Here is a 27,267-nt window from a genome sequence, read left to right as displayed (position 1 = left end):
AAAAAATAAAACTCCGAGCTGTAACTAAATACCACCAAAAGAAAGCTCTATTTGTGGGAAAAAAATGATAAAAATTTCATTTGGGTACAGTGTTGTATGCCCGCGCAATTTTCATTCAAAGTGCATCAGCGCTGAAAGCTGAAAATTGGTCTGGGACTGAGGGGGGTTTAAGTGCCCAGTAAGCAAGTGGTTAAAGGGCTGCCTATGGAGATTTTTAAGTACCATAGTTTGGCGCCATTTCACGAGTGTGCACAATTTTAAAGCATGACATGTTGGGTTTCTGTTACATCGGTGTAACATCATCTTTTATATTTTACAAAGAAATTGGGTTCTGTATTGTGTTTTTTTTTTTTTTTGTTTGTTTGTTTTTTATTGTTTTTGTTTGGTTTACTTTCAAATTCAAGTGTATTTTTGCCCAAAAAATTGCGTTTGAAAAATTGTTGCACAAATATGATGTGACAAAAATTGCAATGACCGCTGTTTTATTTTCTAGGGTTTCTGCTAAAAAAAAAAATATATATATATATATATATATATATATATATATATATAAATAAATAAATGTTTGGGGTTCTGATTAATTTTCTAGCAAAAAAAACCCACAGATTTTTATGTATGAGAGAAGTGTCAGAATTGTTCTGGCAGTTGCTCCCCCCACTTTGCCCACAGCCTTCTGGGACGGGTCACAGGTGGTGTCAGGATTGACTATACTTTTGCCTAAGTCCTAATGTGTCTGTGTTCATATTTCAGTGGTCCATAAAAATCAATAATGGCAGCGCGGAGTCTCTTGCCCAGTACAAGGTGAACCTGACGGATATAGAACCTGTCCTAGGAAAACTGACAGACAGTGGCGATGTTTATTGGGTCTTACAAGGTACGGTAGCGCTTATGTCATCTCTGTACAATTAGCTATGGGACTGTGTTGTCTGTGTGATCTTTGTTTAACCACTTGTCGTCCGTGCTATAGCCGAAAGACGGCTACAGCGCAGACTTAATTTGCCGGGAGGGCGTCCCTGGATGTCCTCTCGTGCGCCCCCTGCAGGGCGTGCACGGCGCACTCTGTGATCAGCAAGTGTCTCATAGACTCGTCTGATCACAGATCGGAGTAAGGGGTCAATCCCGTCCCCCTTACCACGTGATCAGCTGTCAGCCAATGACAGCTGATCATGTGATGTAAACAGAGCCGGTAATCGGCTATTTTTCCTCCTCACGCTAATAGCGTGAGGAGGGGGGAAAAAAAAGACGATCACTGGCGGCAGCGAGAGGGACATTGGAGGTGGAGGTGTCACCAGCGCAACTTACCAGTGCCCACAGTGCGGCCTATAAATCACTAATCAGTGTGTGTCATTGCCATTGCTGCCCATCAATGACATCTATCAGTGCCACTCATCAATGCCGTCTTATCTGTGCCCATCAGTGCAGCCTCATCAGCGAATATCAATAAAGGAGAAAAATGATGCGTTTGCAAAATTCTATAACAAACAATGAAACATGTTGTGTTTTTTTTGTTTTTTTTTTGTTTGTTTAGCAAAAAATAAAAACCCATCTCACCAAAATGGTGATTAAATACCACCAAAAGAAAGCTCCATTTGTATGAAATAAGTGATAAAAAATGTATTTGGGTATAGTGTTGTATGACCGCACAATTGTCATTCAAAGTGTGACCGCGCTGAAAGCTGAAAATTGGTCTGGGCAGGAGGAGGGTTTAAGTGCCCAGTAAGCAAGAGGTTAAAGAGTCTGCTGCCAGAACATTCATTTCACCAACAACCATTCCATCTTGGATGAGATATCAGCAGACTCTCAAAGCCGTCACTCACGTGACTATGTAGGTGTTCCCCTTCGCTTATTTCCAGTCTAGGGCTCATTCATATGGCTGGGAAGCAGTAAAACCTGGTGTTTGATCCAGGGCTTTAGCGCCTCCTGAAAGCCCATCACATTAAGATTTGCATACTACCAAACCAGCATTGTGTGCATTGCACATGGTTGTGGTGCAACCCCATAGAACTATATTAGCCGTGTTCAGTGGCAACACTGCCTGCCAAAAGCAATGTGCTCTTTGAGTTGCTGTGACGTGTGTACCGTCATGAGCGACTGTACTTGAGCCTGAGTTTTTAATTTTTTTTTTTTTCTCGTTATTTTCACTCAACCCAGCGGGCTTAAAAAATGAAGGAGCTTGCTGTTCTAACTTACTGCATACTTAGTACAGCGATCTCCCTGCTGAGCTATTGTGTTCTGACAGAGGAACGCCCTCTGGTCAGTGGTCGCAGTCATTGGCTACCAGCGCTGATCAGATGCCGATCGTCTGCAGGTTTTACAGCATGCCGTATGACAGAAGTCAGAAGTTAGACTGTCTTTTGTCAGACAGGCTGCTATATACACAGCCTAAATGTTTACCCTAAAACACACATGTTAAAGGCTATATCTCAGATTCAACAGACAAGGGCAGGGAACTGAGGTCACACACTGCACAGCATAGAGCAGGGAGCTGAGTGTAATCTGAGACCTGAGTGGAGGGAATAGGGAAACGTGCACAGCTGAGGCTGTCCAACGCAGGCTGTGTGCTGGAAGAACTCCCCTCCCCCCTCTCCCTTGATCCCTTGGCATAAAATGTCAGAAGTAACTCATTCAGAGGAGATAGCATAGGGTTATCACACTTGGTGCTTTGGCTTGAGGCTTTGCTCACTTTTCATTTTAGAGGTTTCCAACCACTTTAAATAGTTGATATATTGTTGACATTCTTTTGCAACTCCATGCCATAATGTATTCTTTATTTGTTTTTTTCCAGATCCAGTTTATGAACAGTTACTAGGTGAAAGTCGTAAAATCATTACCAATGTGAGAATTGATGCCTATAATGAAGCTGCAGCTGCAATATTAAATGGTACCAATAGAAGATCAAGATCAAAAATCAAAATCTTCAGTGTCTCCCGACTGATCTCGGAGGAGAGTATAGAGCAATCGTTGGATGGATTGCATGTCCCCGAGATCAGCAGAGATATAGTGAGTACCGGACCATACACAGCACAAGGATGGTCATCTACAGTGCCTTGAAAAAGTATTCATACCCCTTGAAATTTTCCACATTGTGTCATGTTACAATCAAAAACGTAAATGTATTTTATTGGGACTTTATGTGATAGACCAACACAAAGTGGCACATAGCCTTGAATCATCGGCTGGAACCTGCTGACATACTGCAGCTGTGTACCACTAAGTCGATGGGAGGGCACGCATGTGCACACCCTAAACCTGGAAACAGGCAGAGGCATACCAGTACGGGCCGCCTGTCTACAGTACATTGAGAGCAGGTGGTCCTTAAAGGGGTTGTAAAGCTTTGTCGTTTTTCACCTTAATGCATCCTATGCATTAAGGGGAAAAAGCAGCTGGCAGTGACCCCCCTGTTTTACTTACCCGAGCCCTGGAACTTGACCCAGCAGGGACGCGCTACATCTCTCTGCCCGGGGGTTCTTGGCTCTTGCTCGGAAGAGTGCTTCTCCTAGGTGGTTATCTGATGTGGGGAGGAGACGCGAGAGCCGCCGGGGGACCCCAGAAGATGAAGTTCGGGGCCACTTTGTGCAAAACAAGCTGCACAGTGAAGGGTAAGTATATCTTTGTTATTTAAAAAAAAAAAAACCTTACAATCACTTTAAGTAGTTATTCACTGGTGCTTCTTCATTTCACGGTATTGTAATGCCCCGTACACATGATCGGAAATTCCCCCAGCAAAAGTCTGAGAGCTTCTGGTCGGAAAATGCAATTGTGTGTACGCTCCATCGGACTTTTGCTGGCGGAATTTCGGCCAGCAAAAGATTGAGAGCATGTTCTCAATTTTTCGGCCGGAAAAAGTTCCGATCGGAAATTCTGATCGTCTGTACAAATTCTGACGTGCAAAATTCCTGTGCATGCTCGGAAACAATTTGACGCATGCTCGGAAGCATTGAACTTCATTTTCTCAGCTCGTCGTAGTGTTGTACATCACCACGTTCTTGACGGTCGAAAGTTCAGAGAACTGTTGTTGGACCGTGTGTATGCAAGCCAAGCTTCAGCGGAATTCTGTCCGAAAAAACATCCAAGTTTTTTCCGACGGAATATCCGCTCGTGTGTACGGGACATAAGTCTTTAGGTTTGGATATATCGGACTTTGTTTTCCAGGGGCCACTCATGTTATCACAGTGCATATTTATTACAATAGGTTTTATAATTACTTATGTTATGATTCTTTGTTCCAGGATGCCATGGTCCTCATGAACGCCTTCTGCAACAGAATAATCAAGCCCATCGATGGCTCCTGCTGCCAGCCCACACCTCCCCTCACCATCATCCAGAAGTTGGCGGTTTGTTTCTTCACGCTGTCTATTGCGGCTTACGTGGCGATCACTGTGATCCAGCGGAGCAAGCACCGGAAGAGCAGGATGTGTACAGACATAGAGAGCGGGGAGGAGAAGAAGCCAGCCACCGCCACCCCAGTCGCCTCCACACTGGAAGTCGCCCTCTTCTCCGTCTGCAAACTGGGCCTGATCATGGGTTACTTCTATTTCTGTGACCGAGCAAACCTGTACATGAAGGAGAACAAGTTTTATACCCACTCTTCCTTCTTCATCCCTATCATCTATATCCTCGTGCTTGGAGTCTTCTACAACGAAAGTACAAAAGAGGTATTTGTGTGCTAATGCTGTCAGAACATGGGGGGATGTGACTGGGGAGAGGGTTCCCTGCGCAAACTGGAGCCCCTCCAAAGGGCAGAGCCTACTATTGTTATATCTGACATAAGAGGGTTTAATCCCCATTGATCGTTTCGTTTATACCAGTTAAAGAAGTTGTAAAGTCTTGAGGTTTTTCACCTTAATGCATTAAGGTGAAAAACCTTCTGTGCTGCAGGTGAACAACAACCCCACCCCCCCCCCCCCCCCCCGAGCCCTCCTTTTTTGTACCAGAACCCGGTCGTTCCAGCGACGAGGTTGAGCCCAGCTGCTCCATTCGCTGTTTCGGGTCCTCATTGAATATATTGAAAAAACTACCAATATACAAAGCTAACAATATATATTGTGATCAGTTGTACCACACAATAAATTTTAATATAATCCACCAAGTGAAAAAAATTTAAATATTTATAATACAAAATATTGTCCACCGAATATTTGAATATTTAGATTCAAGAAAGTCCTGGTATCAGTAAATAATATCAGGAGATGGACATCTCAAAAACATCGATAAGGAAAATGACATCAGTGTGAAGAGAGAAACCTCTATGGAAGAAACCGCCACCAATTGTATGAAGGCTTACCGGAAGTAGTGGACTTAAAGGGGCTTATACCTCTTAAGTCAAACAGGCTGTATGGAAGACCATCAGGAATCCTGGTCAGATCCTTAAATAATGTTGATCAACACCAAATCCACAACGTACAGGCACATGAGGCTCAAATTGAAGGAGGAAATGCCAGAGGATATCCTTTTCTCGCATGTTGAAACCAAAAATCAAAGAAAGGTTCCACACAATGTGATATTGTTTAAAAATTACATTTATTTAAAAAGCGTAACAATGGAACACTCACGTTTAGGAAGTGCATACAAAGCTCATAAAAGGGCATGATGAGGCACAGTAATGTTGTCAGAGGTCGACCGACACATTTCGTCTGATTAGACGTCATCTGGGGTATGTGTGCACCCTAAACCTGGAGGTAGGCTGCAACACGTATGGGTATGTTGCTTTGCCTACAGCGGCCGCTCTCCCACAGTACATTGCGGTCGGACGGGAAAGTGGTTAAAGGTAGAGTCACACCAGGTGCTGTAGGAGTGTGTTGGGCAGCTATTCTAGCACAGTCCTTCTACGTGACGAGGCACAATGCCTTTTCTTCTACCTGGCCGGTTCCCAGCACTACGTTGCAGTACGAACCTTCAGCCACAGAGCTGGAGGAATTATCAGTGGACTACAAGTGTGATGTCATAGATCCATTGAGGACAACAATCCCTCTGCTATAATGACAGATTGGACTTGTTGTGTTTTCATTCACAGATCTCTGGAAATGAATGATGAGACCATGCTGGATATGGTCAGAATTGAGGTGGGGGGGGGGGGGGGTAGTTTTTAACCCTTTAGAGCCATCAACTGAGGGCTTTAGAATGCTGGCAGGCGGGTTCATAGCATAATTGACTGTCACAATGGTCACATGATCGGAAAGCTCCTGATCACAAGCCATGGCCATGAATGGGAGCTTTCCACTAGCTTACCGGTAACTGTGCTGGGAGAGCACATTCTCCACACAGCTCTGTCTGCGCTATTGCACACAAATATGTGGCTGAGAGGCTGCATTATTGGGTGCGCTCGGCGTGAAGAGGTTAAAGTTGTGCAGGGAGTGTTATCACATTTGTCCCAGAACAGAGAAGTCTGATTTAGTTGAAGTTACATTTTAACAGGAACTTTACGCAGATTTATAGTCACTGGGGAGTCGCTGACGTCAGTAGTTTAGCTCCTTTATTGAAGATATTCGCCAATCAAGATCAGACCGCGCACGTCGCCGCAGCACACCTCCCAGCTCTTCTTTTGTGTTCTAATAGCAAGCCGAGTTCTTAGATTTCAGGGAACAGCTATCTAGCAAATCATTTACTTTTATAATCTATTTAGTAAATGTAAATTCTGAATACACAACATTTTAGCGTGCTAAAGTACCATGTATGAAGATTAATTGCCATTATTCAGCAGCACGGAGATGCAATAATCCTTTGTTGCACAACAGTGCTGCTGCAGTCTCTTCACAGCCACTTTGTGTACTCCAGCGATGGCTGCGTGACATTTCTTAGGGTAGGTTTCCTGATGGTGAAAACAGTGGAGCATGCCTGTGTAATGTGTGTGGTGATTGGGTTTATGTATACTGACCATACCTTAAAGTGGAACTATGGGCAGAGTAAAAAAACATATATGATGCGTTCTGTCACTAGCAGCAACACAGTATCCGCTTCTTTCTGCCTATGAAGAATTGGGGCACACCGCACCCCAATATTGCATTTTTCTGCCACACAGCACCCCTGACAATGTACCTCAACACCCAAGACGCTGCACCTTTCTGCCCCCCATTTTTCATAGCACTACACCTCTGATTGTAAACCTCCATGCTTCCTAGCAACCCGTACATTGGACCCCAACAGTCCAGATTCTGCACCTTTCTTCCACCCAGCACCACTAACACTGCACCCCGACGGTGAACCTCCCTGCTTCTTAGCAACTCTGACATTGCAGCCCAACAATCCAGATTCTTCACCTTTTTGCCACCCAGCACCCCTGACCCTGCACCCCGACTGTGAAACTCCCTGCTTCCTAGCACCATAACACCCCGGACACTGCACCGTTCTGCCCCCCAGTACTCAGCACTGCACCTCTGACTGTGAACCTCCCTGCTTCCTAGCAACCATGACACTGCACCCCAGCAATCCAGATTCTGCCCCCAAGCACCTCTGTCACAACACCCTGATTGTGAACCTTCCTGCTTCCTAGCAACCGGGACACTGCATCCCGACTGTGAACCTTCCTAGCAACCCAGACACTGCACCCGACAGTCCAGATTCTGCACCTTTCTGCTACCCATCACCACTAACACTGCTCTCCCCCCAGCACACCTGACACTGCACCCCGACTGTGAACCTGCCTGCTTCCTAAGACCCCAGACACTGCACCGTTCTGCCCCCCAGTACTGCACCTCCAACTGTGAATCTACCTTCTTCCTAGCAACCCTGACACTTCACCCCAACAATCCTGATTCTGCACTTTTCTGCCACCCAGAAGCAATGCACTCGCCTCTGCCACCCAGACACTGCACCCCTGACTGTATACCTAGTTGCTTTCTAGCAACCCTGTCACTGAATCTGAACACGACAGCGGACTTAACCCAGGTCTAGCGTATTCAGAACTTGAGCCGGAGTGCTATTTTAATCTCCGTGATGTGTTTTTTGAGCTGTTACTATCACTATGACTGTTGTCTCGTTGCAGACGAAGCTCCTGAACAGAGAGCAAACCGATGAATGGAAGGGTTGGATGCAGCTTGTGATCCTCATCTACCACATCTCCGGAGCCAGCTCTGTAAGTATGGTCAGGTGTGACTTCATCAGGAACACTAGGGGCCACCAGCAATTTAAAGCAGAACTGAGAGGGAAAAAATGTGGTGCTGTGCCTGCACTGCATGGGTGAACTGCTAGAAGTAAGAGCAGAGTTTATACTCATATGATCCTCCTGAAAATGGCAATCCCCTACATCCAGCGATGGACCGTTCCTGTTGTCCCGACTCTCAGGGCAGGTCTATGGGCTTGATGACCTCAGGAATGGGCCACCACACATGACTGCTAGACTGCAGGCTTTGCAGGAGCAGCAGGGACCGGTCTTGCACTGGAAGGATCGGCTGAGTATATCTCGGCTCTCCTCTCCCCTAGATAAAAATGAACAGCCCATGCTGTGTGCAGGCACAGACCCACTTCATGGGGGAATTTTTCTTTATTTTTTTTCCTGGAGTTCTGCTTTAAAGCAAAAAAAAAAAAAAAATGATATCTATTGCAGCTTACTAATCAATAGATGTGGCTGCATTAGTTTGCTTTTTAAAGGCTTTTTGTTTTCACCTGGTGATCCGGCCAGTAACACACCTCCTGTATTAGAGTGCCCCCACTCTGGATGAAGGAGCACAGGGGGCACAGAAGACAATATCATTGTCAGTCTGGGAAGGAGGTGGGAGTAGGATGTACTAGCAGATTTATGGAGGCTCGGCATCATATGTGGGTGTTACTTAGGATGGTCTGCATGCAAATACAGCTTGCCTTAGCACACCCATTCCTCCAGACTGACATCCACCCATCAATACATTTCCATATTTGCATAACTCCTCCCAAAAGCCAGCCCACTGCTTGCATCAGGGGGTGAGGGCTCTTCAGAGGAGTACTAAGGGCAGGGCACTGTGATGTTTTAGGAAGCCATCTACAGCACCCTGCCGGCCCCTCCTACCATCCATGATTTGCCTGCATTTCATAGAGAACCAAAGAGATGCAGATCATTTCACTGGATCTAAAAAAAAAAGATGTGTAATGAGAATGGATTCAGTAGTAAGGGTGGGGAGGAGTCAGGGTAGGCAGAATATAAGAAGATCAAACTTTAACCACAAGATTTTACCCCCCTCATGACCAGGCCATTTTTTTTTCTATTCAGCACTGCACTACTTTAACCGGTAATTACGCGGTAATGCAACGCTGTACCTAAACTAAATTTATATCATTTGTTTCCCACAAATAGAGCTTTCTTTTTGTGATGTTTGTTTACCACTGGGTTTTTTATTTTTTATTATATAAATGAAAAAAAAAAACATACATTTAAAAAAAAATATATATATTTATTTTTTACTTTCTGCTGTAAAACATATCCAATAACATAAAAAAAAAAAAAATCTAAGTTCTTCATAAATTTTAGCCAAAATGTATTCTGCTACATGTCTTTGGTTAAAAAAAATAAATAGAAAATCCTAATAAGTGTATATTGATTGGTTTGTGTGAAAGTTATAGCGCCTACAAACAATTATGTGTGTGTGTATGTATGTATGTATATATGTATGTATGTGTGTATATATATATATATATATATAATATATATATATATACTTTTTAATACTACTATTGCTGTAGGCAATCTGACTCTGACGCTGGGTGTGAACTGATTAACTGACATCTCCATAGACACTGATACAGTGATCAGTGCTAATGATATACATCGACACTGGCTGGAAAGGGGTTAACATCTAGGGTGATCAAGGGGTTAAATGTGGGCCTAACTATGTGTAATGTCTGTTCTGTGTGCTGATTTTACTAAGCAATGTGGAGATTTTTACACCTTGCTTTGCAGAGAAAAAAAAAAAATAGCACATCACTGCTGTCTGTAGAGAGCTCTGGGTTGTTTACTAACACAGAGCACTCTTCTGTCATTCACTCAGCTGATCAGCAAGTTCCAGACATAAATCTTTGGCCGGGACCTGCTGATCGGCATGTGCTGTAGGAAATTACAGCACTGCCGGGCGATGGGTGCACGCCCCCTACCCAGAGATACAAATCGCATATATTTTTGTGGCCGCCCTGTTGCAGTAAGGCTGCAGGAAGTGGTCGGCGGGTGGTTAATCCTGATAAATGATGTTCTGATTTTGTCATTATTTGTCCTCTACATCTACATAATGTGTTCCTGTACCTTCTTTCCTCCCAGTTTTTACCAGTGTACATGCACGTCCGGGTCCTGGTCGCTGCTTATTTGTTTCAGACGGGCTATGGGCACTTCTCCTACTTCTGGCTGAAGGGGGACTATGGACTCTATCGGGTTGCTCAGGTATGTGACCAGATTAAAGAAGAACTCTGAGTTTAAAATAAAGAGCATTCGAATTCTCTATGCCTCAGGTCTTTAACCACTTACCGACCGTAGGACGTCCATGGATGTCCTTAGCCTACAGTGGTTATACTGGGATGATGCCTGAACCTGCAGACATCATCCCGGTAGGAACATTTTCAGCCGACGATTCCCTGAAGCTGAACAGCCACTTGATCACTTCTGTGGATGGCGGAAGGGAAGCAACCGATCAGACAGATCTGTGTTTGATTGGCTGCATTGGAGGCCAGAGGAGAGATTTGGGGTCTAATAAACCCCCAGATCTCTTCATCAATAGGATCTGTCATGGCCCATGCTGTCACAAGTAGGGCTGAAACAACTAATCGATTAGTTGTCGATTAATCGATTATGAAATGAATCGATTACTATTTTCATAATCGAATAATCGGCCACTAACATAATGGGGTTAACAAAAAACTAAAATTAGCCCATTATAGTACAAAAAGAGCAAATCGCTCCTGTAAATATTACATTCACTGTCCCATAGTAAAAAATGAACCCCTTACAGTAGCGATTATTTGCTCTTTTTGCACTAATTTTAGTTTTTTAACCCCATTATGTTACTAAACATCTCAGGCCTGGGTCACACTTCTGTGTTTTTTGGTGCTTTTTTTGTAGAAACACACTACAGTTGATCTACATGGTTTCCTATGGGACACGTTCACATCCATGATTTTTTCAGCTGCTGCGTATTTGGAAAAAGACAAGGACTTTTTTTTTTAATGCAAAACGGTGCTATTTTGTTTTTTTGGTTCAATATACTTCAATGGAGAAGCTGCAGAAAAGCATGTAATAATGCGTTTTTGTGGCAATTTGTGTTTTTTAATCTGCCCAACAACAAATTGGCCAAAAAAATATTTAAAAATGCAAATTGCAGCAAAATTACGTATATCTTTTTTTTTTTAGGTTATTAACTGATTATTCGAAATAATAATAGGCCAACTAATCGATTATGAAAATAATCGTTAGTTGTAGCCTTAGTCACAAGTAATGGTTATTCTTTGTAGTAGCAATAAAGTTAATATAAAAAAAAAAAGTAATAAAAAATAAAGACAATGTAAAATAAAAGTTTTTAGGATAAAATAAATAATAAAAAATAAATAAAAGTAAAGCGCCCCCCACCCCCCCAATGCTTGTGCACAAATGCAGATGCATTACTCCCGCACACTTATGTAAACGGTGACTGCACCACACATGTGAGGTGTTGTGAGAGTGTGAGCAAGACCTCCTGTGTATCTCTAAACTGGTCGCCTAATGCCGCGTACACACGAGCGGACTGTATGGCGTACTTAGTTCGTCATACAATCCGACGGACAGTCCGTCGTACTTTCGACTGAACGGACTTGACCACACACGGATGCACAAACAGTCCGTCGAAAGCTTGCGCGATGACGTGTACAGCACGTACGACGGGACTAGAAATAGGAAGTCCAATACACAGCAATGCACCCTTCCGCCGTGTAAATCCTTTCTGGGCATGCGCCATTCTTAGTCCGTCGAACTAGCCTACTCACGAGCGGATTGTCCGCTGAAACCAAAGTACGACGGACAGAATTTCGAAAAATCCGAAATACTTAGTACGCCGGACTGCACGCTGAAAAAGTCCGCTGAAGCCCACACACGAGCGGATTGTCCGCTGAAATGTGTTTCAACGGACTAAGTACGCCATACAGTCCGCTCGTGTGTACGCGGCATAAGGAGAACTTTTAAGTACCATAGTTTGCCACCATTCCACGGGCGGATGCAATTTGTGTACTTGGCGTAACATCTTTTACAGAAAAAATTAGGTATGATATTGTGTTTGCGTGCAATACAATTCATTAATAGAAAGTGTATTTTTTCCCCAAAAATTGCGTTTGGAAAAAAAAGGTGCGCAAATACCATGTGACATAAAAAATTGCAACACCCATCATTTTATTCTGTAGGGTCTCTGCTAATATATATTGGGCTTTTTTTTTCTCAGAAAATAGGTGCAGGAACTCAACCATGATACCCAAACCCAACCCCCCCCCCCCCAAACACACACACACACACACACACACACACACACACACACACACCCTCCAAACTGCATCAAATAATGGGTGTGGTTAAATTTTACGACTAACAGTGGAAGGGTCCTAAAGGGGAAATTAATATCAGGGATGCATTATGTACAGATTGCAGAGGTCAGGGGGGAAGTTTTACACGCAGAGTGCAGAGTTCAGAGGTGCGCTACATGTAGAGGTGGGGGGTGTGCTATGTGCAGAGTTCAGTCTTCTTCCACGGTTGCTTACCTCTGCATCCCCCCATCCACATCTCACCCCTCTTCAGCTCCAACTTCTGCATGCAACAACCCCCCCACCATCTTCCACATATCTTGCTGTGTTGCTGTATTAGGCTGAAACACCCAGCCGGCTCTAATACCTCCCTGCCCAATGTAGGTGGCTCTGCCTCTCTCACTTGCAGGGAGATCATCCAGTGGGAGGGTCTGGATCTTCTGTGATTGCAAGTGATAGTTGTGAGCAGAGGGACTGAGCCAGAGGTGGTGGATATATTGGTATATATATATATATATATATATATATATATATATATATATATATATATATATATATATATATATATATATATATATATATATATATATATATATATATATATATATATATGTATGTATGTATATGTGTATGTATGTACACACACATACATATATATATTGTGTGTGTGTGTGTGTGTGTGTGTATATATATATATATATATATATATATATATAATTTGGTGGGGGTATATATATATATATATATATTTGGTGGGGGTTCCAAGTCATTTTCTATTTAAAAAAAAAAAAAAAAAGTACCGTATGGTTTTACATGTAGGAGAAGTGTCAGAATTGACCTGGATGGGAAGTGATAAATCCCCCACTTCAGGCAAAGAGTAAATAAAGTATATTTCAATCCACTATGTTCTATAGAACATGTTTTATATAAATCTTCCCGGGCACAGAAGGTTCGGGGTGATGGCTCTTTTTCCTCCTCTGAGTCCAATGCTTGCAGTGATGGTTGTTCCAATTTGTCTCCTCCCAGGTCCTGTTCCGCCTCAACTTCCTGGTGGTGGTCCTCTGTATAGTGATGGATCGGCCGTATCAGTTCTACTATTTTGTTCCTCTGGTCACCTTCTGGTTCATGGTGATTTATGGGTCTATGGCACTGTGGCCACAGATCACTCAGAAGAAGGCAAATGGTAATATTTTAATCTGATCATTATTATAAAATCTACATCATGTCTATTAGAGTCAAGTTAGTGCTTGTAGGGAGCTGAGCTGCTGAGCCCCTGCTAGGAAGGGGAGAGCAGGGTGAGCTGAGCTGTGGAGTCAATGCTGGGAGCGGGGAGATAAATGTCTAAGTCAGCCTTTCTCAACCATTTAACCTTAGAGGAACCCCAAAAATAATTTCCAGGTCTCGAGGAACCCTTCCTAAAACCAATGTATTGGGGGTCAATAGGAACAATGCTCCTTATACTGGTGGCCAATAGGAAGAATGTCCCCCATAAAGTGCTGTTCAGAATGCCACCCTTAAAGACAGCTAAAAAGATATTTGGTGTCTTGCTGCTGACTTTGCTAAGTGATGCTGAACCTTGAACTCTGTAGACATCATCAAATAGGTGGTTCATCAACCACAGCTCAAGGAACCCCTAGTAACCTCTGGAGGAACCCCAGGGCTCCACGAAACCCTGGTTGAGAATGGCTGGTCTAATTCTTTGCTGGGAGGAGTGAGCTGAACTGCTGGGTCATTGCTGGAAAGGGAGAGCAGGGTGAGCTGAGCTGTGGCTTTGGTACCAGCAGAGGGGAGCTGAGCTGCCTAGTCACTGCTAGGAGGGGGAGCTGAGCTTCCAAGTCTTTACCAGGAGGGGGGAGCTGAGTCACTGCCGGGAGGGGGGGAGCTGAGCCACTGAGTGAATGCCGAGAGGGGGAGCTGAGCTGCTGAGTAACTGCCAGGAGGAGGGAGCTGACTTGTTGAGTCTTTGCCAGAAGGGGGTGACCTGAGCTGCTGGGTCATTGCTGGAAAGTGAGAGCATAGTGAGCTGAGCTGTGGCATTGGTACCAGCAGAGGGGAGCTGAGCTGCCAAGTCACTGCCCGGAGGGGGGAGCCGAGCTGCTGAGTGACAGCCGGGAGGGGGAGCTGATCTGCTGAGTTTTTGCCAGGGAGAGGTACTGAGCTGTTGCATCTTTGCCAGGATGAGGGAGCTGAGGTGCTGAGTCACTGCTGGGAGGTGGAGCTGAGCCACTAAGTCACTGCCAGGAGGGGGGAGCTGAGCTGTTGAGCCACTGTTGGGAGGGGGAAACTTGGCTGCAAAATCACTGCTTGAAGGAGGTAAAAAATCTATGATTCACATATTCCTTATTACAAAAATATCAGTTTTGAATTAAGTAATGTGTGTGTATATATATATATATATATATATTTATTTCTTTTTTAAACTAGGTAATATTCGTGCCTATTAAATGTTGTTGTTTTTTTTTTTCTTTGCAGCAAACTACATGTGGCATGTCGGCCTCATGTTAAAGCTCGGATTCTTGCTGCTATGTATATATCTTCTATCATGCTCTCAGGTATGGGGACCTGCTGACGTCAAAAGAGGACCTGAACCCTCAGTGTATCACTAAACCCCCCTCCCCCACTTCTCTAACATGTAATGTATAGGATCATGCCAGGTGCCTTCAATGGATTTTCTTTTATTGTATCTGTTCAATGAGTGCACCAAAGATACTTATTGATCCTGTCAGAAATCCAGTGCTCTCTTATAGTGTTATCTCAAATAACACTTCTTGTTCTAGGGTGACAATACTGCTCCCCCATTGATACACTATTTACCAAAAGTATTGGGACGCCTGCCTTTACATGCAAACTGGAGATTAACATTCTTACAAATGCTCATTCCTGGGTGGTTCTCTTTAACCACTTGACATCCACGCTATGGCCGAATGACGGCCACAGTGCGGATCTGAATTCCTGGGAGGCCGTCATATGATGACCTCCCCTGTGAACAGCTGATCACATGATCAAAACAAAAGCTTGGTGATCATTTTTTCTTCTCGCACTGACAGCGGAGGAGAAAAAAAAAGGCCGACCACCGCCTCATCCTAAAGGGACATCGGTCCCGAAAAGGAAGAGGCAATTATACCATCTAACAGTGCCCACAAGTGCCACCTATCAATGCCCACCAGTGGTGCCAATCAGTGCCACCTATCAGTGTAACTGATCAGTGCCCATCACTGCCACCTATTGGTGCCCATCAGTGCCGCCTCATCAGCGTACATAAATGACGGACAAAAATTACCCGTTTTTTTTTTTTTTTTTTTTTTTATAACAAAATACTTTTTTTTTTTTTTTTTATGTGTCTATTTACATTTTTTTAACATAAAATATAAATCGCACAGGTGATCAAATACCACCAAAAGAAAGCTCTATTTAGGGGGGAAAAATTATAAAAAATGTCATATAGGTACAGTGTTGTATGACCGCGCAATTGTCACTCAAAGTGCGTCAGCGCTGAAAGCTGAAAATTGGTCTGGATAGGAGGGGGTTTAAATGACCAGTAAGCAAGTGGTTAAACCCTCTGTCCAAGTGTACAGCTAGGAGAGGAGAGCATTTTTTAAAGGAAGAAATTTTTAAAGTGTATGTAAACACAAGAATAAAGCTGTAATATATTGCGGGTTACCATACATGGTGGCTGCATTTTGTTTTTCTTCTTCACGCTTTTTTTTTTTTTTTTTTACCCTGTGATCCTACCAGTAACACACCTGCTGGCCTAGGTTGACAACACTTACTCACTGTAACGTACACCATATTACCAAAAGTATTGTCTTAATCCGTAGGGTTCAGTATTGAGTTGACCCACCCTTTGCAACTATAACAGCTTCAACTCTTCTGGGAAGGCTGTCCACAAGGTTTAGGAGTGTGTCTATGGGAATGTTTGACCATTCTTCCAGAAGCGCATTGGTGAGGTCAGGCACTGATGTGGAACAAGAAGGTCTGGCTAGCAGTCTCCACTCTGATTCATCCCAAAGGTGTTCTATTGGGTTGAGGTCAGGACTCTGTGCAGGCCAGTCAAGTTCCTCCACCCCAAACTCACTCATCTATGTCTTGTTTTGAGACCCCAGACCTCTCATTTATCTTTAACAGCAAAAAAAATGTCATTATGACTTTAAGAATAAAAAAAACTCCCTTTAAGCCCAAGAGACTTCAGACCTCGCTCCGGTCCTCCAAGGGCATAGAGCCGATTGGGGGGGGGGGGGGGGGATGATCTCACCCTCACTCGGCTTCCTGTCTAGCCACAGATTGGACCAGATCACTTCCAGGTTTACCGATAGCTCTGGTAAACCGGGAAGCCGCAGGAGGGGGGCACCTCTCCCGCCGCTTGTGAAAGTGATCCTGTGGCGCATTCGCCGCCGGGACCACTTTTATCGTAAAAGCCGGCCGCCTGCTATAAATAAAGATACTGGGGTTATGGTAGCTAGCTGCTGCCATAACCCTGCTATTTGCAGACAATTTCATTAGGTATATTTACAGTTAGGCGGTCGGCAAGTGGTTAATGCATGTAATAATATATCTGTTGATGGTATTCAATGACTACATTTAGCAAGCATCACAACTTCCAAAATCTGTTTAAAACTGTAAAAAAACAAGCAAAAAATCAATAACTAAAGATAAATAATGTGCTGAGTTTCTCATCAGAAATCATAAAATAATTTGTGTTTTTTGTGTTTTTCAGGGTTCTTTCGAGAATATATTCTCCATCTGGCCTGTTTCCAAACTGTTTGAGCTGAACGGTAGAGTCTACGAATGGTGGTTTAGATGGTCATTAGATCGATATGTAAGTCTATCCTCATTTTCTTACATATCAATTTTGTTAATGTTTCTTTCATCTGTTTTTAAAACTGAATTCCAGGAACTCTGCAACTTTACAAAAAGTAGAGGCACACTATGCATTAAGTCCAATTAGGTGCTTGTCACCTTCGGGACTTATATCTATTACTTGTATGTGACAGGTTTATTGCACTCCCAGACGATACACAGGACACTCAAGACTGTGAGAGAGGAGAGAAGAACACCAAGCAGCTATGCCTGCCCCCTCCACTCTGCTGCCTCTTCACAGAAGCCTGTGTATTTTGTGAATTAGTTCACATAATACTATGGCTTCTGTGAATGGGCAGGGGGAGGGGTGAGCATAGCAGTTCCAGCAACTCTTATCTTGGAAAGAACTGAGGCCAACGGTGAGACGTGTCTGAGTTCCTGAAGTTATCTTCCTGCAGCACAATACACCTGTCAGATTTAAATAAATCAAGGAGATGGCAGACGCCTAGACTCAACTCATGGTATGCCTGTAGTTTTTACAAAATTGCTGAATTTCTGGAGTTTAGCCTTACTTTTCTACAATTTATAGTCTGGCAGTAAGCAGATTCAATTCTAGCTTTCCCACATGCTGTTTGAGAGAAATGGGCTCTTGTGAGATGTAATTCTGGGGGAGTGCCTAGATTTATAGGAATTGATCTCCCTTCAGCTATCCCTGCAAACCTTTTACAAGCCTGGAAATGACATCACAGAGTGAAAAATAATTCTATGATATGATCTAGAGCAGCCTTTCTCAACCAGGTTTTCATGAAACTCTAGGGTTCTTCTACGCGTTGCTAGGGTTTCCTTGAGCAATGAGCAGCTTCTCCATCTTAGATGAGTAACTACTGACACCAATGATCTTTTTCACGATTTGTAAGTGAGGGAATTCTTCCCCATGATCACAAATGTAAAAAGCATTTTCCCCAGTGGCCATCCAACTAATATACAATGAATTGTAGGTATAGCAAGTATTAGCAGGAGTTCACCGAACCTGGAAAGTTGTTTTCAAGGGTTCCTCCATGTTAAAAAGGTTTGAGTAAGAATGATCTAGCCCAGGGATATGCAATTCGCGGACCTCCAGCTGTTGCAGAACTACAAGTCCCATGAGGCATAGCAAGACTCTGATAGCCACAAGCATGACACCCAGAGGCAGAGGCATGATGGGACGTCTTTATGGAGCTGGCTACACAAAGGCACAGTCATGCCAGAACAGAAAAGAGCCTTCACCACACTTATTACAAGGCTGGAAGAGCCCCCCATTGTCTAAAATGTCTTTGTATGCTGTGACATTAACAGGTGTTTTTTTTGGGGTTTTTTTTTCTGACCTGCAAAGTAAATACATAATATGCTAGTATGCATAGCATACTAGCACATTTTTTTTAAACTTACCTGCAAACAAAGCCCTCCACCGATGCGTTGTCACTGCTGGAGGTTGCATCCATCTTCACCCATCTTCCTTCTGGGTCCGTGGACTCTGGCTGGGTTACTGGCTTGAGCCGGGTGACATCAGTCATGGCACAGGGCTCTGAAGGATGGTATAGCTAGTATAAGTAGTGACATTACTTATTACCACTTATTTTAATTTCCAGGCTGTGTTTTATGGCATGCTATTCGCCTTCACCTACCTGGCTTTACAAAAGCAGCAAGTCCTCCATGAAGGAAAGGGGGAGCCTCTCTTCTCCACCAGAGTGTCCAACATCTTGCTCTTCATGTCCGTGGTCTCCTTTCTGGTAAGTATTAACCATTTGACCTCCGAAAGATTTACCCCCTTCATGGCCAGGCCATTTTTTTGTGATACGGCACTGCTTTAACTGACAATTGCGCAGTCGTGCGACAGTGTACCCCAATAAAATTGATGTTCTTTTCTTCCCACAAATAGAGCTTTTGGTGGTATTTGATCACCTCTGCAGTTTTAATTTTTTGCGCTATAAACAAAGACTGACAATTTTGAAAAGAAAATTAAAAAAAAAAATCTTTTTAATTTCTGCTATAATACATATCTAATAAAAAATCAAAAATCGAATTTCTTCATAAATTTAGGCCAATATGTATTCTGCTTCATATTTTTGGTTAAAAAAAGTCCCAATAAAGCCTTTATTGATTGGTTTGTGCAAATATATATATAAATTGTTTATTTTCCTTGTCAAAGATTTTATTGCTTTTAACTTGAGACTTGCAGTACAAGTATACAGAAATGAGGGAAACCATCTCAAAATGCACATATGCTATAGCAGGTGGGCAACCAAACAAAACCGTACCGATTATAGGAGTAAACAAAGGAAAACAAAGATGGTTGCTGGGTAGGAATCCGCAGCCATTTATTTTTTATATATACCGTATTTGCCGGCGTATAAGGCGGCTGGGCATATAAGACGACCCCCTAATCATACATTTTAAATGTTGGATTTGTGCTATACTTGCCGTATAAGATGACCCCCTTCCGACCAGTCTGTCAGCCTGCTGGATGTGTTGTAATGCCGTATGTTCAGTAGCTTCGTGTAACAGTTAACACTGTCTCACAGTATACATACAGTATACCGCTCTTAGCCAATCACGGCGAGCGACGTATTCTATTAATGAAAACAAAGCCTGCTCGGATTGGCAGGGGCTGTAACATCATCAGCCCGCGCCTCTGACTCTCAAAGCCAATCAGAGCAGGCTACCGTATGTAGCCTGCTCGGATTGGCAGAGGGGGTTACTCCAATCCGAGCAGGCTTTGTATTCACTAATAGAATGCATCGCTTGTCAGGATTGTCTCAGCGGTGTATGTTGTATGTATACAGTATTACCGCACATTCAGCAAGCATCCAGAGGGATGTTATGCAGCGGGCGGCTTGCATACAAGGCGGCTTTGCTTTATACCCGGCGTATAAGACGACCCCTGCTTTTTGGCTGTTTTCTTTTAGTGTAAAAGATCGTCTTATATGCCGGAAAATACGTTAATAGTAATGTCGATCGGCGCTTTATAGCGGGACTGTGATATTGCGACAGACATTAGGACACGAACACTTTTGCCATTTTGTGACACTAATACAGTGATCAGTGCTAAAAATCTGAACGGTCGCTGTACTAATGACACTGGCTGGGAAGGAGTTTAACATTCAGGGTCATCAAAGGGTTAAATGTGTGCCTAGCCTATGTGTTTGTGTAAACTGTGTGCCGCCTTTACTAAGGGAAGTGATGGATTTTATTCCTTGCTTTGCAGGGACACAGAATCCATCCCTTCCCCCTTGTCGGAAACAGCAGTCTGCTACGTTTACATAGGCAGAGCTCCGTCCCTTGTCTCTGCTTGACAATCAGCGGGTGCTGGCGGTCATCCAGTGCCTGGCACCTGCAGATCGGCTTCCGCTGTGAGTAATCAGAACAGAAGCGGTGCATTGGGGCCCCCTTAGGCGGAAGTGCAGAATTTTGCGTGTGCGTGTGTGTGTGTGTGTGTGTGTGTGTGTGTGTGTGTGTGGGTGTGGGTGTGTGTGTGTGTGGAACAGCTGCCCTTTAGCAGTATATCTGCTATGGGGTGATCGGTAGGTGATTTAATAAGTCATGTTGCACCTAGTAGTGTCACAGTTAATAGAACTTCTTACAACTGGTCTGGAAGAAGATGAAACAAACATATAAAAGATGATGTTATGCCAAGTAAATATATGCCTAACATATTGCATCTTAAAACCGAGCACACTCGTGTAGTGGTGCCAAACCACAAGACTTAAAAATCTCCATGGGTGACACTTTCTTTCAACGTTTTTATTGAGTTTACAAGACAGAGGAAACAATACAGTACAGTTATCGCTCATTACGCGATGAAGACATAAGACACAGTCATCAGACTCACAAATGTTTACTCAGAAAACAACACGGAACTAGGAGTCTAGTATTCTTAACCATGACCTCCATTCCCATTTACATACCTAATCTTCAGGCTTAACTTGAGTAGCACCTACTGGGCCTCACCAGCACCCCATCTGGGATCACACTGTGCAGGGTGAGAGCCCTGTGGTGTCCTGTCTCCTGCAAAATGGGTGGAGGACAACCATGGGCGACGCTTTAAACATTTTTACAGGTTACCAGTTTGGAGTTACAGAGGAGGTCTAGTGCTAGAATTATTGCTCTCTCTCTCTAACATTCGCAGCAATACCTCACATGTGTGGTGCGAATGCCATTTACGTATGCGGGCACGACCTACATATGCGTTTGCTTCTGCATGCAAGCACAAGGGGACAGGGGCCCTTTAAAAAATATAATATTTTGTTATTTTTATTTTTTTACACTCTTTTTAATTTTTTTGTTTTGATCACTTTTATACCTATAACAAGAAATGTAAACATCCCTTGTAATAGAAACCAAAGACATGCAGGTAGGTTAATTGGCTTCTGTCCAAAATTGGCCCTAGTATATGAATGGGGACCTTGGATTGTGGGCTCCTTGAGGGTAGGGACCAATGTGAGTGTGCAATGTACAGGGATAGGGACAATTGTAGACACTCACTCAGGTTGAACTGGATGGATTGGTGTCTTTATTCAACCTTACTAACTATGAAACTATGAAATAAGGCAGGACAGGTCCTCTTTATGGAGAGATCTGGGGTTAATAAGAACTCAGAAATCTTTGCTACCCTGGAAGGCATGAGATGAAGAAGAAAAAAAAAAACGATCTCTGCTTTCCAGGGGAAAAAAAACTGGCAGTGTTTACATCTGCCGAAGCTGGAAGTGATATCATGACGTTGCTTTTGGCCTCCCAGGATCTTAGAGATGGCCGGAAATCAATCAAGTCTATGGCCAGCTCTATGGCAACCCACCGCCGGATCGAATCTCCGGCTTCCCGATCACACAGGAGAGCTCAGAGAGACGCCATTGGGCGATGGGTAATGTCCCTTCCAACTACCTGTAAAAGCAATTCAGCATGTAATTGGCTGCTAGGATGGCTTTTACAAGAGAGGAAATCTGAAAACCGATATTTGGATGATGCCTGTAGCTGCAACCATCATCCAGATATTTCCACTTCAAATCCAGGATGTCAAATGACATCCTACAGGCAGGAAGTGGTTAATAGGGTAACTCCACTTTCATGGGGGGGGGAAGCAAATACAAAATAATGTAGTGTATCCAATTCCTACACAAGGCATATTGTAATTGATCAATATTAAAAATGACCTTTCTTTTTCAATCTGCAGCACTGTCATTTTCTAAAATGCAATATGGCAACCTGGAGCTGTTCTATACACAAATGGCATACCAAACATATAAGATACAAGTCAGATTTTGGACATGCCCTGCAGCAAAAAATTTCATTTTTAGTGAGATACTTCCAAAGGGAAATCGCATCTAAAGGGATGCAGACCCTACCACTTTCCTCATTAGAGCCCTGCAGGTACACAGCTGATTGACAATTATAAAGTCACTCCCATTCACATTCACTTGATCCCAGATCTCATATTTTAAGAGGTCCTCTCGTGCTTTTTTTTCTTTTACATGGGATGTTTACATTCCTTGTGCTAGGAATAAAAGTGACACTTTTTTTTTGTTTTTTCATGTAAAAATAAAAGGTAAAATAAATAAGAAAAAAAAAATTCACATGGACACAGACAAACAGCTATTTCTTCATGAGTTTGTTAAAATCCTTGCAATGTACATAGATCACCCAGAGGGAAATGTTTTTTTTTTCTCAAAAAAAGTGGAATTACTCTAATTCTATTATGTTTTTTCCTATTACTACCTACTGTTTATTAAAGCCTGCTCTTACTGTAAAGAAGCCCTTCCTGAACAGATGGAAAATCATCATATATATATATATTAGTTGTCCCCTTGTCTTTTTACAGTTGTTGAGATAGAAATGTAATTTTCCCAGGACAGGATTGGGGATGGGTTGGGTGTAGGCGTAGAAAAGGGTTAAAAATCCCTTGTGTCTGGCTATATTACTTCACTTCCTGTCCCAGAGACCAAATGGGAAGTCAGAGGAAAGTGCGGGCAAATTCGCTCTCGTCACTGGAAAAAAGTGCCCCCATTCAAAGATGACTTCTTCTTCTGGTGACCTCTGGCATGAAGCAGCCAGCAGTGCTGTCAAATTGGCCATCTCATCACTTGCCGACCACCAACAGTATGTTACTTTGACGGAAAATACCATTGTTATGGCAACAGCTAGCTGCCATAACCCTGGTATCATTCTTTTCTGTGGGTGATTTGGCGTCTGATAAAAGCAATCCCAGTGGTGCATTCACTGCGGGATCACTTCTAGAGGTGGCCCCCACACTTGGCTCTATGCCCTTGGAGGACCAGAGCGACCTCCGATGTCACTTCCTGTTCTGCATAAAGAAATTATTATTTTTTCAAAAAATTCATTGTGTCAAAAATGTTTTTTTTTTTTTTGTTTCTTTTGCTTTTAAAGGTAAATGAGAGCTCTGGGGTCTTTTTGATCCCTGATCTCTTAATAAAGAGGACCTGTCATGCTTATTTTTTTTATTACTTTATTTTTATTACTTTATTTATTAATGTTTGCATTCCTTTATTACTTTTATTTATTAATGTTTGCATTCCTTGTAATAGGAATAAAAGAAAGTGATGATAAAAAATAAATAAAGGGACAGTGTAAAAATAAAAAGTATAATACAAAAAAAAATATATATATATATATATAATCTTTAAAATTCCCCTTCCCTCAGAAGTGAATGCATATGTAAGTCGCGCTCGCTTATGTAAACGGTGTTCAAACCTCACATGTGAGGTATCGCCGTGATCGTCAGAGCGAGAGCAATAATTCTACCATTAGACCTCCTCTGTAACTCTAAACTGGTAACCTGTAAAAAAAAAAATTTAATTGTCGCCTATTTAGATTTTTAAGTACCGAAGTTTGGTGCAATTCCACGAGTGTGTGCAATTTTAAAGCATGACCTGTTGGGTATCTATTTACTTGACAGAACATCATCTTTCACAATAGACAAAAAAGTTAGGGTTACTATTGTGTTTTATTTTTTATATTCATTATTAAAGTGTATTTTTTCCCCCAAAAACATAGCCTTTGAAAAACCACAGTGTAAATATAGTGTGACAAAAATATTACAACTATCACCATTTTATTCTCTAGGGTCTCTGTTTTATTTATATATATATATATATATATATATATATATATATATATATATATATATATATATATATATATATATATATATATATATATATATATATATATATATATATATATATATATATACACATTTTTACATAATTTTTAACCACTTGCTGACCAGGCCTTTTCTGGAAGTTTTTTTTTACAAGTTTAAATTAGTCATTTTCTAGCAAAAATTACTTAGAACCCCCAAACATTATTATTATATATATATATATATATATATATATATATATATATATATATATATATATATATATATATATATATAATGTTTGGGGGTTCTAAGTAATTTTTGCTAGAAAATGACTAATTTAAACTTGTAAAAAAAAACTTCCAGAAAAGGCCTGGTCAGCAAGTGGTTAAAAATTATGTAAACATTTTCATTTTAAAACACTTAATTACACTCATCTCATTCTTTTGCTCTTTAAAAAACGTGTTTTAAAAGACTTTATATTCTGTTAAACCAATCCTTCCCAGAGCGAGCTTCAGATTTCCCATTATGGTCTTTTGTGCACTTATCCCATCTAGTGGTGAGATGGGGTATTGCATCTAAGTGTGTGTGATGCCAAATACAAATGACTGTATTTTAGCAGGTTGGTGTTGTGATTAGAAATTGTAATTTTCTCATAATCTGATATGGGTGTTCTCTGTTCCCCTAGACGTACTCAATCTGGGCCAGCAGTTGTAAAAACAAGACGGATTGCAATGCGATGCACCCCTCAGTCTCTGTTGTACAGGTATGACTTTATTATGTGATGTATTCAAAAAACGACTTTTATACAATCCCAGGAAAATAGGAGGGTGGGGGATACTTTGACCACTTGAGTAGCAGTCTGTATTATACCCCTTCAGTTTTCAGTGCTTTGATTGTTTAATAACTGTAAATGACCTGATCATACAACACTGTACCCAAATTCATTTTATATCATTTTTTAGGGCAATAGAGCTTTAATTTGTTGGTAATAAGCACTGTTTCTATAAAAAAAAAAAAAAAAAAAAATCAAGACAGGGGTTCTAACCCTTCACCATCTAAAATGGAAAAAAAAATGCATAACATGTCATCTACACGTACTGTATAGTGTCCTATCAACAATTACTACTACCGTATGAGCCTTTACATCCGTGGCAAAAAGTTTTGAGAATGACACAAATATGAATTTTTATAAAGTCTGTTGCTTCAGTGTTTTTAGATCTTTTTGTCATATATTACTATGGTATACTGAAGTAGAATTAAAAGCATTTTATAAGTGTCAAAGGCTTTTATTGACAATTACATTAAATTTAGGCAATATTTGCAGTGTTGACTCTTCTTTTCCAAGACCTGTGCAATTCTCCCTGACATAAAGTCAACTTCTGGGTCACACATGTTCTCAGTGGGATTAAGGTCTGGGGAGTTTCCTGGCCATGGACCTAAAATGTTGATATTTTGTTCCCCAAGCCATTTAGTTATCACTTTTGCCTTATGGCAAGATGCTCCATTGTGCTGGAAAAGGCATTGTTCATCGCTGGACTGTACTTGGACGGTTGGGAGAAGTTGCTCTCGGGATGTTTTTGTTCCATTCTTTATTCATGGCTGTGTTCTTAGAAAAATGTATGAGTGAGCCCACTCCCTTGGCTGAGAAGTAACCCCACACATGAACAGTCTCGGGATGCTTTACTGTTGGCATGGCACAGGGCTAATGGCAGCGCTCACATTTTTCTTCTGCAGACAAGGTTTTTTCCAGATGCCCCAAACAAAAAAAAAAAGGGGATTTATCTGAGAAAATGACTTTACCCCAGTCCTCAGCAATCCAATCCTGGTACCTTCTGCTGAATATCAGTCTGTCCCTGATGTGTTTCCTGGAGAGATGTGGCTTCTTGGCTGTCCTTCTTGACACCAGGCCATCCTCCAAAAGTCTTCTCCTCGCTGTGCGTGCCGATGTACTCACACCTGCCTGCTGCCATTCCTGAGCAAGTGGTGGTGCCCCCATCCTGCAGCTGAATCAACTGTAAGCGATGGTCCTGGCGCTTGCTGGACTTTCTTGGGCGCCCTGAAGCTGCCTTCACAAATGCAGTAGAAATGTTTTTATGGGATTAAGTTCATTTTAATGGCAAAGAGGGACTTTGCAATTAATTGCAGTTCATCTGATGGGGCAGCACGGTGGTGTAGTGGTTAGCACTCTCACCTACCAGTAATAAGGGTCGCTGGTTCGAATCCCAACCACGACACTACTTGCCTGGAGTTTGCATGTTCTCTCTGTGCCTGTGTGGGTTTCCTCCGGGTACTCCGGTTTCCTCTCACACTCCAAAGACATGCAGGTAGGTTAATTGGCTTCTGTCCCAAATTGGCCCTAGTATATGAATAGGGACCTTGGATTGTGGGCTCCTTGAGGGCAGGGACCAATGCGAGTGTGCAATGTACAGGGATAGGGACAATTGTAGACACTCAGTTTGAACTGGATGGACTGGTGTCTTTATTCAACCTTACGAACTATGAAACTATGATCACTCATCATAACATTCTGGAGTACCGTATATACAAATTGCCATCATAAAAACAGAGGCAGCAGAATGTGAAAATTAATATTTGTGTCATTCTCAAAACTTTTGGCTACAGCTGTAGTCAGGTCAGCTCAGTATTGCCTATACATTGTACAACTCTGTACTGCCAGTACACTGCCCGCTGTGTTAATTGCCCCCTGTACTGTAAAAGTGGACCTACTGTATATTCAAATGTCAGTATAAAGCTATATTTAACAGTGTTTTGCTGTGATATAAATAAAGAATGAATGAAGAATGGAAGGGCCAAAATATTTGCCTCTTCTGAAGAAAATGCTGATCAAAGCTCCTCCTAGTGCTGCTCGCATTGTCAGTAAACTTTGGCATTTGATTGTG

General features: G+C 42.3%; 1 protein-coding gene across 1 annotated transcript in view; it reads left to right on the top strand.

The window, feature by feature from the left end:
* The first annotated feature begins 2,867 nt into the window (after positions 1–2,867).
* Positions 2,868–27,267, top strand: part of CASD1 (CAS1 domain sialic acid O acetyltransferase 1) — a 39,580-nt gene continuing 15,180 nt past the window's right edge. The window contains exons 1-9 of the mRNA XM_077490772.1: positions 2,868–3,000; positions 4,230–4,655; positions 7,982–8,071; positions 10,220–10,339; positions 13,462–13,618; positions 14,908–14,987; positions 17,150–17,251; positions 18,861–19,001; positions 25,053–25,130. Coding sequence (XP_077346898.1) covers positions 4,236–4,655; positions 7,982–8,071; positions 10,220–10,339; positions 13,462–13,618; positions 14,908–14,987; positions 17,150–17,251; positions 18,861–19,001; positions 25,053–25,130 — 1,188 coding nt within the window. The 5' untranslated portion in view covers positions 2,868–3,000; positions 4,230–4,235. The remainder of the gene's footprint in view (positions 3,001–4,229; positions 4,656–7,981; positions 8,072–10,219; positions 10,340–13,461; positions 13,619–14,907; positions 14,988–17,149; positions 17,252–18,860; positions 19,002–25,052; positions 25,131–27,267) is intronic.

This window comes from Lithobates pipiens, unplaced genomic scaffold, assembly GCF_037356315.1.
Source record: "Lithobates pipiens isolate NorthernLeopardFrog02 unplaced genomic scaffold, aLitPip1_a1.2 Scaffold_19, whole genome shotgun sequence".
NCBI lineage: Eukaryota > Metazoa > Chordata > Amphibia > Anura > Ranidae > Lithobates > Lithobates pipiens.
Note: the sequence above shows the minus strand (reverse complement) of the source record. Positions and strands in the feature narration are given on the sequence as shown.